The 14990-nt window shown below is 40.0% G+C and overlaps 1 protein-coding gene across 3 annotated transcripts; it reads left to right on the top strand.

The window, feature by feature from the left end:
* The first annotated feature begins 877 nt into the window (after positions 1-877).
* On the top strand, positions 878-12008 carry LOC100127860 (uncharacterized). Of its 3 annotated transcripts, none has more exons than XM_031906795.1 (6): positions 878-1017; positions 1138-1211; positions 2898-2997; positions 7885-7955; positions 9726-9807; positions 11565-12008. In XM_031906795.1, exons 2-6 carry the CDS (start codon positions 1154-1156, stop codon positions 11695-11697), a joined length of 444 nt encoding a protein of 147 aa, XP_031762655.1. In that variant the 5' UTR covers positions 878-1017; positions 1138-1153; the 3' UTR covers positions 11698-12008.
* The last annotated feature ends 2982 nt before the right edge of the window (positions 12009-14990 follow it).

Here is a 14990-nt window from a genome sequence, read left to right as displayed (position 1 = left end):
AGTAATCATCTAATGGGCTGGATTATCTCATGGGAGGCCAGTGACCACACATGATTTTAGACTTTTCACTCTAACCTACTAAGCTATTTTAACCAACTGCAATCTGTTTAGAATATTTTACTTACACAGGATAGCTGTTGTCTGCCTCCTTTGTCAGAAATCCCACACTGAGTCATATCTACCAAATGAGCTATATTGCCCTGTGTATGACGTATACAATCTTGAATTGACCCACCACTGTAAAATGCAATTTAAGGTGCAAAAACAAAATTGTAAGCGTGCAATGGCAACAGTGAAAACAAGAAGAGGGTTAAAGGGCAAGTAACCCCTTCAGATACATGCTTGGAGGGTTACCTCTGTGATAGTTGAGTCTGTTTACACCATATATATGGTGCAAAATAATACCCAGCATTGCCGATACTGGTGCAATATGATCGACGACATTCTTGATAATTCTGTGTTCCATACTTTGTGGCAACAATTTGGTAAAGGCCATTTCTTTCTTTGGCAGTTGCCAATATGATTGGAAGAGGAAGAATTTTCTGTTCTCCTATGGGTATAAAATCATGCAGCTATTATGATGATTTGCTCTCCACCACCTTTTACCCACCATCAAATTAAAAACCATGCACCTTAAACAATGTCTGTTTTGGATTGAACACACTGTATATGCAAGTTGATATAAATCCTGTGTGGCACCACTTTCAAGAGTATAGGTCAAACTTACTCCTCAGCATTAGATCATGCATGTAAGCAATACAGCAGCAAATTCAAGTGTCTTGATGATAACATGGGTAAGTGTTACTGTCACTATGTGGAGCCTTTTATTCTTCTTGCAGATGTTTACCGTAAGTGCCATAATTTGGCGGTGGAGCGAGGGATTCCTATTAGTCAAAATAGAGAAGTCGGTGTGTGCAAACCCTTCCTTACAGCTGCTTTTGTTCCATCTACCTGGCTTATCTGGCCAGATCAGCTGACGTGTTTGGGAAGTATGAGGGTATTTTTAAAAGAGCTACGGTATGTAGAGCACAGGTGAATCTTTCTTTAAGAGCTACAGATCAGCCCTTGGCAAGGTAGTGAATGTTTAAGGTGTGTCTTGTATGCTGACCTTCTTTATTCTGTATTTGTCGCACACAGACAGGATCTCTGAAACATGGCTGAGGATACAGTACTCCTTGCTGCCGTTTCCATTCTTTCTGCTTGTCAGCTTGGTAAGAGAAACAGAATTTGACATAAACTGTGCCTTCAGATTGTGTGCCACTCCAGTACAGGAACATGATGTCCTGCTGAGTGCACTAGAAAATAGTCGGTATGTAACACTGTAACAGGAAAGCATGATACCCTATTCAGCAGCTCCGAAAACCATTTTTTAATTTAAGGTGCAAATATACCAAGTTATTAGAAGATGTTTCAAGTATATATGGCTTTGTTAAATGTGTTTGTTACGCTGCTTAGGTAAACTGTACCTACTTTATTCTGAAGCAGGTAAGTTCAGAAATCTGTGTCAGGCCAAGTGTCTTGCTGAACTTTACCTCCCAGAATCTTCCAGTGCTATTAAAGGCATCGGGCAGTTGAACATCAGCTAAAACAACATCATTTTTATACTTGCGTCATGCTATGTATTTAATTTTTTTGAACCAATAGCTTTGCAGCAAATGAGTGATGTTCTTTCTAACAAGCAAAAGTGGCACTAATATTGAGAAGAGGTGTAGCTGTATATATTGTATATACAGTAGATAGTACCAGCATACAGTCATTTATGAGGATTTTAGAAGTCACTGAGCAGTTCTATGACCACATAAAATATAAGATTATAGGTTACCTGCCTTCATATATATCAATGAGCTTTTATGTATGTTCTATATTTTTATTGTTTAATGGGTTCTTTTATATAGGCACAATTTTATGCCATGTTAAACACTTTCAAGAGCACCTTGCGGGATAGATAAAGTGCCATTTGTAGAACACATGACAAAATCAATACAGTACCAATTTCACAAATCTCAGTGTACATGTTATAAATACTGTGTCAGTTTGGTGTTGGCATGGGGAGGCTTAGAGTTCATTAAAATTGACCCATGTGCAATGATGTTTATTATGCATTAAGTTATTAATCTGAAAAAATAGTAAAAATATACAGTTTGAATATAGATTTAAATCATTAAATCAAGTCCAAGAGCACTATGGGGCACAAGTGTGTACCCCTAAATGCTTATTGCGCGAGCACTTCTGTCCCGGGTCTGGCTGTGGTTTATATCTTGCACCAGATAGAAAATTCTGGGATGTGGTACAGAGTGCAGCATTGGTGGGCCATATAGTAAATGGGAAGTACATGGTCCCATTGAGGCCTGCTTCCTAACTTTTGAATCTCAGTGATTCCAAATGTAAAACTTTCCGTGATTTTAACATTATTTTAAAAAGTAATTGCTAAAAATCTGTATATCTATCTTATATAGTCCAAAGGGTGCACACTATATGCAGCAACAAATACAGGGTGTTACCACTCCCAGGATTTAAAAAATTGCTAAACAAAAATGTAAATGCAAAAAAGGAATGTTAATCACTTGACATTTCAGTCTCCCTGAGTTGAATAATAATGTTGAGTAATAAACCTTTCTTTTATTCTGCAGCATCCTACAGAGATTATACATTATTCCCTGGTTGGTGAAGTTTACATTAAGGGGAAGAGGGTACAATTTTTTTGTTTGGAAAAGGCTACAAATAGAAGACTGAGTACTTATATATGAATATGTTGCAGTTGATCTCTTACTGGTGAGGCTAAAGGTGGCCATACATGGGCAGATTTCAGCTGCCGATTCAGGTCCTTCAGACCGTTTCAGCAGCTTATATATGTGTATTATTGTTGTGTAAGAGCAATGTACCTTTTTTCCTAACAGCATATTATTCAGCGCTTGTGGGCAAGTCAAGGGTAAAGCATAAAGTCAATCCCCCTGCAGTGACGGGGCCACCAGAATTTGAGAGAACCTTGCGTGCCCAGTAAGTTCAGACTATATTATTATTAATTCTTATCAGTTAGCTTTCTGCAAAGTAGTTTATTTTTCCTAAAATTCTATGTTGTGTTTCTTGTGTTTTTCTCTATATTCCTTTCCTTACTTTTAGCTTATACAATCAGGGCCACCATCAGAAATCTTGGAGGCCCATTTATGATAGTGTCCTTTCCATTGCCTGGAATGGCCAGAAGGGTTGCGTAAGGCCAAAAAAAGAAAAATCAGTGTTCCCAACCCTAAAATTTACTGGCCTCCCTACAACAGTATCCCTTGCTTAAAATTTAAACACATGGAACATGGAACATGTACTAGTCGACTACATTGTGCTGTCAGATATTGGGTATTACAACAATGTCCAAGCTAGTCATACTGGTGTCATTTTGAAGGCTTACCTTTATATGTGGGAAACTTATCAACAAGCCTGCAGCTGAATACAACCTAGTCCCTACACTGCCATAAAAATAGTGTAGCATCTTTGTAAATCCTCTATATACACTTCTATTATTTTACAAGACTAAAGTACTGTGCAGTTCTTTATTTTGGGAGTACCACAATTCATAAAGAACAAGTCAACTAAATTACATTAGGGGCTACCAAAGTGTTAGGCACCCTATTGAATATACTTGCTTACTTTAGATGGGCCGATGCTCCTATTTGCTGAGAAGTGCACTAGCCCAGGATGCTATACTTTAAGCACTGTGCCACCATCTGTGCTCATGTTGCTGCAATTCTCTTCACTGTTTTGGATAACCCGCATGCACAGTAGAGAAATGTTTGGATCTTTACCGGATCTGCTGTACATGTAGGCTATACAGGACAGCACAGAGGATGACTGTGACACCTGCAGAGACAGTGCTAAAGGAATTGTATACCCCAAGCTGTTGCACTTTTCAGTGAATAGGAGCTGGTTTGGGGGCTAAAGTAAATCATTATACTTACTGAGGAGAGGGCTAACACATTAGCACCCTCCAGTTAATTTGTTTTGATTTGTCCTTAAAGCCACAGGTGTTACATTCAAATGCAGTTCAGATGTACTTTATAAGGGGAGGAGAATGCGGTTTCTGTATGTAGAGGCTATGAACAAGGTGCTTCCCTTTGAAGAACTTATAATTATATACAAAACAAAAACTGTAGTACAGGTATAGGACCTGTTATCCAGAATGCTCAGGACCAAAGGTATTCCGGATAATTTGGATCTCCATACCATAAGCCTACTAAAAAATGTATAAAACATTAATCAAACCCAATAGGATTGTTTTGCATCCAATATGGATTATTTACTGTATTTCTTAGTTGGGATCAATTACAAGGTACTGTTTAATTACTACAGAGAAAAAGGAAATCAGTTTTAAAATTCTGAATTATTTGATTAAAATGGAGTCTATGGGAGACAGGCTTCCTGTAATTCGGAGCTTTCTGGATAACGGGTTTCCAGATAAGGGGTCCCATACCTGTACTGTGTTAGCCAGTGTCAAAAATAATAAAAAAAAACACAAATTTAAATTCATGGATTGCAGAAGTGTCCCACTGGTGTATCACATGCTTTGGTCTTGATCTTATGTCTGTGATGGTTCATCCTTGTGCGTAGTTTTTGCCCTGTTTCTCCAATGTACATTCCTCCTGTAGGACGCTTAGTACATACATGTACACCACATTGGAGGAAACACATGAATAGCACTCCCGAATAGTGTAGACTATTTGTGTATTCGGTATTGCAATTTGATCTTTGCACAGGATGTATTTGCAAGTCTCACATCTTTTGCTGTTGCAGGGAAATGTACCTGCTTTAGTTGTTTGGGGAAGATCAATCATTTTCCTCACACTGGAAGGTTGTCTATAGGACAGAAGGGGTAGTTCAGGGAATATCTCCTTTAGTCTGGTATCTGTATGGAGCATGGACTGCAGGTCCCTGGCTATTTTTCTTATAATTTTCAGCAGTGGGTTGTAGGTGACTACAATTGGTACCCTGTTGATTTCTATTTTTTGTTTGTATTCCAAGAGAGTATTTGAGTTGCTCTGTGGATTTGATCATCAATAACCTGCGTATGGTAGCCCTGATTAACAAAAGTTTTCCGTAAGGAATGGAGATATTTCTTTCTTTCATCAGGGTTTGAGCAAATCCGGTTGTACTTAAGAGCCTGGCTAAAAACAATTGATTTTTTAATGTGATGTGGATGGAAACTGTCCCACCTAAGATATGCTGGACGGGGGTCACTTAAGGTCCCCATACACGGGCCGATAGTAGCTGCTGATATCGGTCCCGCGTATGGGCACTACCGACAGGCCTACCAGACCGATATCTGGCCTGCAATCGGCCAAATCTCAATCAGGCAGGTTAGAAAATCTAGTCAGATCGGGGACCGCATCGCCTCATTGATGCGGTCCCCGGACCGGCTTTGCCTATGCCCGTCATTATAATTCGATCATTTGTAACTAAAATTGATTATTGTTAAACCTTCTGTATATTATATAAAGGATACCGTAAATACTCGAGTATAAGCCAATCCGAATATAAGCCGAGGTACCTAATTTTACCTAAGAAAATGGGAAATCTTATTGACTCGAGTATAAGCCTAGGGTGGGAAATGCAGCCGCTACTGCTAAGTTTCAATAATCAAATTATTTAATAAAAGGACACTCCCAAAAAGTGTGTAAGTAACAGGAATGATACTGAGAGTTCTACAGTGTATTAAAGCTCTCAAAGATAGAAAGAAAGATATTTACATGTTAAATTATACAGAACCATACGCAAAGAAACAGGCATCTTACACTTCTGCGTGCGCGTGACGTGCCTGTATGCAGTTGTTGGATTTCGAGTGCTCCGGCGACGCGGGGGGGGCTCTGGGGGGTTGCCAGCGGCTCAACGTGCCTGCATCCTGCCTGCAACTGATGTGCTGATACTACTTGACTCGAGTATAAGCCGAGGATTCCTTTTTTAGCACATTTTGAGCCCTGGAAAACTCGGCTTATACTCGAGTATATACAGTAACTACTTTTTTAATACTACCACTGTGCTTGTGTTTTCTGTGTGCAAACCCTTACTCTATTTAAAAATTATTGCACCCTTTGGTGCTTACCAAGGCCGCCATCAGAAATCACAAGCCCCTCACGACAACATTTTCTGGGCCCTCCCCCCAGAATCCCCCTGCTCCTTTCTCTGGCTCCTTCCTCCAGCTCCCCGCTGCGTCCTCAGCTTGCATCCTCAGGCTCCCCGCTGCACCCTCCGGCTCACTGCGTCCTCACTTTTAAAGGTTGCGTACTGACATCACATGTATGCACGGGGTGCGACCAATGAAATTACCCGCTGACCACCAATGAAAGGGCCCGTCATTTTTAAAGGGGGCCCGGGCTAAAAAACTGTCACGGCTGGGCCCCCTTTAAAGTGTCTGGGCCTGGGACGACTGTCCCCCCTGTGCCCCCCCTGATGGCGGCCCTGGTGCTTACTGACCAACCACCAGTTTTACACTTCATTTCAACAAAACCCTTCATAATAGCAAATGCAATGTGCACTTGTGCAAAATCTGTACATATAATGTAAGGGATGTGAGGGGAGGATTTCTTTCCTCTTTATTTTGTTCCGGGACCCTCAAGCCCAGCTGCACGAGTTACACTGCTTCTTCTTCTGCAAGTCTATATCCATGAGTGGAGCAAACATCCCAGAGCAGATAGGGCAGATGCATTTCAGCCAGGCTTCTTTATATTATCATACCTAGAAAGAAGAGAAACAAGGAGAACACAAATATGCATTGCTATTTACTTGACAGCACTCTACGACTGTATCCAAGCAATGGGCCAGCTGTTCCATATGTTCACAAGGTGAATTATATTAAATTGATTGCAAATTCTATTAAGCAGGGTCCTCTTTACCTCTTGTATCAATTAGGTTTGGTATGTTTGATACTGTACAGCAATGCAAGATAAACATCTGTTAATAATAAAATAATGATGCCATAAAGGAAGCCTGTGAATCTCATTTGATTATAATGTAATCTTGGGGTTGTGAACATCTGGATACCCAAGGTGTCACACTCCATGGTGGTCTTTTCCAAATCTCTCTGGCTGCTACCAGTAATTACACCATTTTCAACAACATATTCCTTTGCTACCATCTAGTGGTGGAAATTTTATATTAACTTTATTTTACATTATATATAATATTATTTTAAATTATTCATTAACATTTTTAAAGGTGGCCATACATAGGTAGATTTAGGCTGCTGATTAGGGTCTCTCAGACTGATTCAGCAGCTTATCTGCCTGTGTATAAGGCCCTCCAACAGGACTCCCAGACAGATATCTGGGCAAAAATTGACCTGATGTCCATCGGACAGGCTTGCTTTTTCTGTCTGAGGACCGCGTTGGTCCGTTGGTGCAGTCCTCAATCCATCTTTTTGGTATCCTCTTTATTGTAATTAGCAAAATATCGCCTACCCAAGGTGGGCATATTTGTCGACCTCGCAACCAAGAAAATGTTACTGTGTACACTTTTTCACATCCTGGGTGCCCATACAACACTCTCACCATACTGGGCTACCCCTGGTAATGTGCCCTCTAAAGTTTTTCACCTTGCAAAAAAAAAACTGACCCTAAACTTTATTTACTGTAATTTAGACAAACAACACAAATATCAAACAACCTAAATGTATACATTTTATATTCTGGAATTGATTGATTTTAAGCTTATAGAATCATTGGCTTCATTACATTCCCATTAAGTGGCCAGAATTTCTCAGATGGTTAGTATTAACGTATTACTATTACTACAGGTCCTAACCTATTCCAACAAGTTCTGGCCACTTATTCCTATGTGTGCACAGTGATCATAAATATACATAAATAAATAAAAGTGGTGATTAATTATGTATCTGTCTTTTAGACAAAACTATGTGGAGTTCATACCAATATTCTTGGTACTGCTGTGGACTGCTGGCATTTACTTTCATCAAGGTAACAGGGATATGGGAAATATGGGTACCTGGGTATAGGTGATACCCTCATATTGTAGGATATTTGGATAAGAAGGGCAGTTTGGAGATAATACATTATACTTCTCTGTATCTTTTTTTCTACTGTGTGGATAATTTAAGGAAATATAAACCATCAAAATATATGTATATAAAATTGCCCAGAGTGCTCTTCTAAGCACTCTATTTACATTAATTTTTGTTCTCGTATTTGACATATTAGCAGCTTAAACTGTTAATATTATGAATTTGAAACAACAGAGACACATGCTGGTCATCAAGTTGCCTGAAAAAAGTTAGTGAGCAAAGAAGAGTTACCTGAAGTCTCTAAGGCAGTGATCCCCAACCAGTGGTTGGTGAGCACCCCCTTGGATGTTGCTCCCAGTGGCCTCAAAGTAGGTGCTTATTTTTAAATTACTGGCTTGGAGGCAAGGCATAAAACTCAGTGTAATGCCAAACAGAGCCTTTTATAGGCTACCAGTCCACATGGGGCTAACAGATAGCCAATTATTGCTCTTATTTACACCCCCATGCTTGTGTTGCTCCCCAACACTTTTTCCATTTGACTGTGGCTCACAGGTATAAAAGGTTGGGGATCCCTGCTCTAAGGTATGGGATCCCTTATCTGGAAACCCAATATCCCAATATTGGTGGCAATGCAATCCTAAAGTTTTTATTTAACGTCTAAATTTATTTTAGTAAATTTAAGGTATGGAGATCTCGATTAAAAACAAAAAAAACCCAATCCAGAGCACCCCAGGTCCCCAGCATTCCAGATGTCACCTCCCTGACAAAATGCCAAGCCGGTGGCAATGTTGTGTCAAATTCTCTGTTGTGTAGGGCACTGTATGTTTCAAGTGTTAATTCAAAAATAGGAATTTTCTTTATTTCATGTTAAGTGCCTTATGTGTGAAGTACACAGTCCATTATCAACAATAACCAATTTACCTAAAAATATACATTCCATTTTATTAAAAAACACAATTGTACTTCAAATGGATCCATATTCAACAGTACCTCTGTGTATTGTCTACTAAACACAGCACAAAATAGTCCCCTTACCCTTAACCATGTCACAATCAAGCAACATATGGCATGAGTGTAACCAAATATTGTATCACACAGATAATGCAAGAATCTCAAGAGGCCCTCCTACGTATATATACTCCTTCCAGCCACAAAGATCATGTGTGAAATAATTTGGCATATAAGGAAAAGGAAATAACAATAGTGTACCTTATTTTACCTTATTTGAAAGTAATATCAGAGTCCTGCTTTGGACTACATACAAGACACAAGTATATAGATTGTATAAAACTGCATAGATCTATGCATTTCATGTAAATCTGTTGTACTTCCTCAGAAACAATATGTTATTAATGAAATATGCTCGATAAGCCTTACTCTTATGCTCCTGCTTGTCAAATCTTATTAATCAAATACTACACATTACAGTATGTTACAAATGTAAGGCACAAATCTACTATTATCACACAAACAGAAGCTAGAATAAGTTATATCTTTATTAAATCCCATGGATGCCAAAGCACTTAGTATCTCAAACTACATTACAGATTTAAAGTATCAGCTCATCATTGCTTATAGGACTGAGTACTGCTATGTAAGCCATTGCACTAGCTATAAACTCGCATTTGAATAAATACAATACTGAGTGGAGAAAATGAAAAGCTACTGCACAAACGTGTTATGTAGGGTAAAATCTTATATCTTTGCATGGTTTGTTTATTTTTAGAAACAGCTGCAGTTTTTGGATTGCTACACATAATAGCACGGCATATCTATTACAGAGGGTATACGAATTCTGTACAAGGCAGGTATGTATAAAAGCAGACAGTGGTGGAATACAATAGGGTGCCTGCCTGCTCCTCAGAGCTGCCCAGCTCCAATGGTTGGGGTTGTCTGTTAATTATGTGTAGCCAGTAGTTATCACATTATAGGCTGTGTTAAGCAATTGCTCTTTGCCTTCTGCATGCACTTGATTCCCCACCCTGTTCTATAGTGCTACCCTCGTAGCAGCCTATAACGATGCTTTTTAACTGTTATTGAACTTTGTAGTGTAGCTGATGTAAGGAGGGTGTAGAGGAAGGGCCATTGTGAAATGCCCAGGGCCAAAAGTTCTCTTTATCCACAAGAGATATCAGAGGAGAGAATGCAAGCAGAATATTTTTCCAAGACCTAAAAGACTCTATTCAATTTCCACAACTAATTGGCACAGGCTAAAATGCCATACTTAATAACATCTAACTGTTATGTTAATTGCTAGAAATTAAGATGTATCCTATCAGCCATGTAGTTTTCAGCAGTCTAGGGTGAATAATTAAAAACTAAACTCATACTTGGGCTTGGGCAGTGCTGCACAACGTAAGTTTTTAGCTGCTTCAGGCTTAAGGTCACAGAGAGCAACATACCTCTGTTATCCTACTGGTTTTCTTTAGGTGAAATAGGTGGTGGGAATTAAAATGGGGTCACTTGCAGACATGGCCTAGAAAGTCACTACTATACTACTGTATCCTTCTTGACTCATTCTACAGGATAAAGTCTTTTATATGTCAAGTACCAGGTAATCCACTTTGTGTGTGTACTGACAGTCGGATCCCATGTCTGTGAGTGCACTTCGCAGTTCTCAGGCCTATGTCATTGGGATAATAATGATCTGGTCCTATTCCGAATCCCCTTCACTTAGATTGGTGCTATGAAATAAGGTCTCAGAAATGCTAGGAGTATGCCCTAATGTCACTAAGTAAACATCTATCAATACTTGTATTTTATTTCATTTGTGTGCCCTTTGTAATTACATTTTGGTCTAGTATTAAAAAAAATTTCCTTGGCTAATGCTGTAGCTGGTATGTTGCAAATAGGGCACATGTATTATTTCTTAATGGGCAACTAAGATCTCAGCGAAATATAGCCTCAAAACAACAGAAACAACAGTAGGAAGTGCTTTTATACCAATTCCCAGATAAACCCAATGCTTAGAAAATTATAGCCTTAATCTCCAGATATACCTATAGGCCACTTTCCTGTGTCCAAAGACCTATGCCTATATAGCACTATGCACTGGGATGAGTGTGTAGGTCAGGTACAGGTGATATGATGTAAATAATACAAATTAGTTCTTATTCATGCAGGATTTAAAAAAAAAAAATTATTAACTTACTATTTAAATATTTTATCAGAAGCAATTCCAAGCTCGAAATGATAAAAATCAGCCACAAGTGTCTCTGTTTTAACATATTTCCTGGGCCATGTTGGACAAAGCCAGCCATAAAGATATAACTGTTCTGTAATTAGTTATAAAAGCCTTAAGTTATAAGAAGGTATATGGGGGAAACCCACTCAGTCCATGGTTTACTTTGGTTTTAGATGCCTTTTAATAAAATAATGGCTGTCCATTTGGATGCCCATGGAATTTAGTCCCTCTGTCATGTAGTGTATTGTCATGTACTAATATAAATGCACAGAGAGATAGGTAGCCATATATACAGGTAGATATAGATAGATATAATCCATAGACATATAGACATAAATAAAGAGCGGTAGAATAATAATTCAGTCTCCTGCTTTCCTTTAGGGTTCCTGGATTCTTGATGTGTTTGATAATGCTGTTTCTGCTGCTTCTTGTGGCTGCTGTTGGCATTGCAGACAGTCTTCTGAAGAAATATCTGGACCTGAACATTTTGAAAATAATGCACAAGATAATATAATAATTAGGAAGGAAATCAAATTGCATTTTGGCTGCTTTATGTGTAACTGAACTGGTGCAGTACAGCAGTTTAGCATGATAATATCAAGCCCCTGAAGTCTTCATCTCAATGACATGTCTATAATGATATACAATAGCATACAATGTAGAGAGTGTGAGTTTGAGTTTCATTTTTGAGTCTGAGATAAAAAATTAATTTGGAATGAAAAAAAGTTGATAATGAAGAAAAATTGTATAGTTCCATTTATTTCAATAAGACTATAAAATGATGATGGTTTTAAAACTCTCAATATAAAAAATCTCAAACATCAACTTGCCTGAATGCTTCAGATAAATGCCCAATTGCTTTCTACAGGTTTTAGGTGGTGGAGTTTATCATTAGAATTTTTTTTTTTAGATTTTTTGCAATCGATTTATCTCTAAAAATGTGTAATCCTATTTTGGCTACTGTTGTACTTTTAACACGCAATCACCTGGGTGTGGGTGCTACAGGAGCCCTGAGCCCCCGCTTTTTATGGGGGACAGGTATGATATAAATGAATGGCGTGCCTCCACCCAGGGTAGGTATAGGTAGAACTATATGTCTCCTCCCTGGGAAAACTCTATGAGGTCCTCCTTGGACCCGGATTCCCTGCAACTCCCAGTACCTTGCCCCTCCCTTGGGGTAGCTGCTTACCAGGCAGTTGAGGATCCTTAAATATACAAACAGCCAAGACACCTGTTATGATGATGAACCAGATGAACTTGCTTTATTGATTGATGCAAGCAGAACTTTCAGAGGATGTCACACAGACGGCTCAAGTCACACTTTCTCTTTGGGCTACCCCCGGTACTCCCGCCGGGTGATCCCACCTAGGAACTCACCCCGGTCCACGCGTAGGGCCCCTTCACTGGGAACACTCCCAGGTGCTGACTTGGCTCCTCTTACTAAACACTACAGGACCTGAACTCCAGCCATGAATGCTGGGGGATCTTAACCCCTCTCTCTCCTGTTGGGGCCCGTTCTCTCTAGCCTGCCTGTCACTCCTAGAGTGTTGTTGTAAACCTCTTCACAAGAGGCAGTCCCAGGACTAAGACCTTCACAAAATGGGTGTCATCCCTTTTTATATTGCAGCACACTGCCACCTAGTGGTTGCTGCTGAGCAACAGGGAAACTCCCATTTCACATATAAACAGCTAGGACCACCTTTAAGGCCAATCTCTGGTGCCTGTCAAAAGGGGGAACTCATCCTGAAGGGGCCCAATTCTGTGGGGTCCCTACAAATGTAAACCCCAAAATATTTAAAGTAGTATTTTTTGCCACAGTGTGCGCATCACAAAAAAATCTCTAATTTTGAATAATGTGCCCCTTCATGTACAGATATTACTTTTAATGACGCAAACGGAAGGTCTATCCATGCGCAAGAAGTCACACGGCCTATGTCTCTGGAGATGCTAGCTGCGGGATTGGATGGGTGAAAGTTTAGGCCATGTTTAAGAGGTAGAGAAAGCAATGGATGTCAAAGCCTTTCCTCTTTGGATGTCAAAGAGCAGATTGTGAGCAGGGCGGGGAAGTTTGATTTGGGGGAAGGTGGGATTGAGTGGAAGGTTTGATTCACACAGACACCTGCTCAAGGCATACACTGCGTCGAAGTTGCAGATGAGGACAGACTCTGAATGATTTTGTTGCATTCTTTATCCAGATGAATGGTATGTGGTAATGTGAAATAATGTGGGGACCCAAGATATGCATGGTCATTGTGTCCCAGTGTGTAAACTCCACAGGAGCTGCTTAAGGATGTATGGCTTTCTAAACCACATATATACCCAGTGTTTTACACACAGTTGAAAAGAAGTCACTGTCCCAATGAGCTTACTATCTATCTATGATTACAATAAATACAGTGATTCATGTGTGTTTACATGTGATTGTGAATAGTATTTTTTTTTTTTTAAAGGAGAAGGAAAGGCTAGTAAAGAGTTAATCTCAAGCTGCAGGCATACCTTCAGTTCTCTCAATAGTGCCCTTAAGTCTCCCCATATTTCTCCCGTTCAGAAGATCAGAAACCAAACAGGAAAAAAAACGCTGAGCTGGGTAGAGAAGATTCCCATAATGCCTCACTCCTGCACTGACCCTGGGACCTGAGATCCTTACCTTGCACATGCGCACACATCAGGAGCGTCTGGTTGCTATGGCGACGCAGACCAGGACAGCCAGCAGGAGGAGAAGCAAGCAGCGAGGCGGGAGGTGTGGGGAGCCCAATTCAGTGCCTTATCGTTACCAGTTGTGATTATTAAATGTTTCCAAAACACTGACTGCACACAAGTATGCTGTGTTTTGTATGATCTATGTCCAGTGTGACAGTCTGTGCGCCATGCGCCATGTTTGTGATATGCTTTAGGGCTGCCCTCTGGACGAACAGCAAACGTGGTCCCCTCATTAGATAACAGGGCTTGTACTAAATATTATAAGCGTTGAGGGGGGATGTGGTGGCGGCGCTTTGTCAGCCGGCAGATGCACACTGGTATACGTGGGGGGGTGTTGGCGGCGATGCTTTGGCGATACTTTGTCAGCCGGTAGATGCAGGGACCCGTGAGGTACTGGGATACGAGCGGGGGGCGGCGATGCTTTGTCAGCCGGCAGATGCAGGGACCCGACCGGTACTGGGATAGGTGCAGGGATCAGAGGGGGCTGGGCTTGTGCTTTTCAGACATGCTGGACAAGATGGCGGCACGTTCACTGCAACAAGTATGTCATTTCTAGCATGTGTATCTCTGTAAATCTTTCATTAGGCAAGCCAGAAATATAGCGTTTTTACACAGCAATAGTAGTACTATTTAATAGTGTGCTTAATAGATTTTGACTTTCCTTGTCCTTTAAATGCTTTTATTTTCCTTTTTTCAAACAAAACAAGGTGTATTGTGTATAGTATTTTTACACACATATATATGCTCAGTGCTTCCATTTATTTTGTAAAATGGGAGCCTGAAGCAGGGACCTAGTTCTCTGTAAATAGTCAATGTCTCCAGAAGTTTGTCCTGTATATGTTGGTACAAAACTACCTACCTTTTGAAAGAATATGCACACAGTGATACACTTGTTAATTCATTGAGGTGAAACTATTTTTCTGTGATACAGAAATAACAGAACCAAATAAAGATTAGTAAAACTAGCGTCAGGTGAGGAGAGCAGTCAGGAGCGTAGCTACCAGTGTAACAGTGCTACTATAATGCTGGGGCCTTCTGGGTCCTATTCACTACTGACTCATGTGAATCTGCTGGAGGTGAGTTTAAGTCGGTCGTTGACTTTGCAGA

This window comes from Xenopus tropicalis, chromosome 1, assembly GCF_000004195.4.
Source record: "Xenopus tropicalis strain Nigerian chromosome 1, UCB_Xtro_10.0, whole genome shotgun sequence".
Lineage (NCBI taxonomy): Eukaryota > Metazoa > Chordata > Amphibia > Anura > Pipidae > Xenopus > Xenopus tropicalis.
Note: the sequence above shows the minus strand (reverse complement) of the source record. Positions and strands in the feature narration are given on the sequence as shown.

Coding starts and splice junctions, on each gene's coding strand:
- LOC100127860 (XM_031906795.1), top strand. CDS start 1,154: ATGGCTGAGGATACAGTACTCCTTGCTGCCGTTTCCATTCTTTCTGCT. Junction 2,998..7,884: donor GAGAGAACCTTGCGTGCCCA/GTAAGTTCAGAC, acceptor TCTGTCTTTTAG/ACAAAACTATGTGGAGTTCA. Junction 9,808..11,564: donor ACGAATTCTGTACAAGGCAG/GTATGTATAAAA, acceptor GCTTTCCTTTAG/GGTTCCTGGATTCTTGATGT.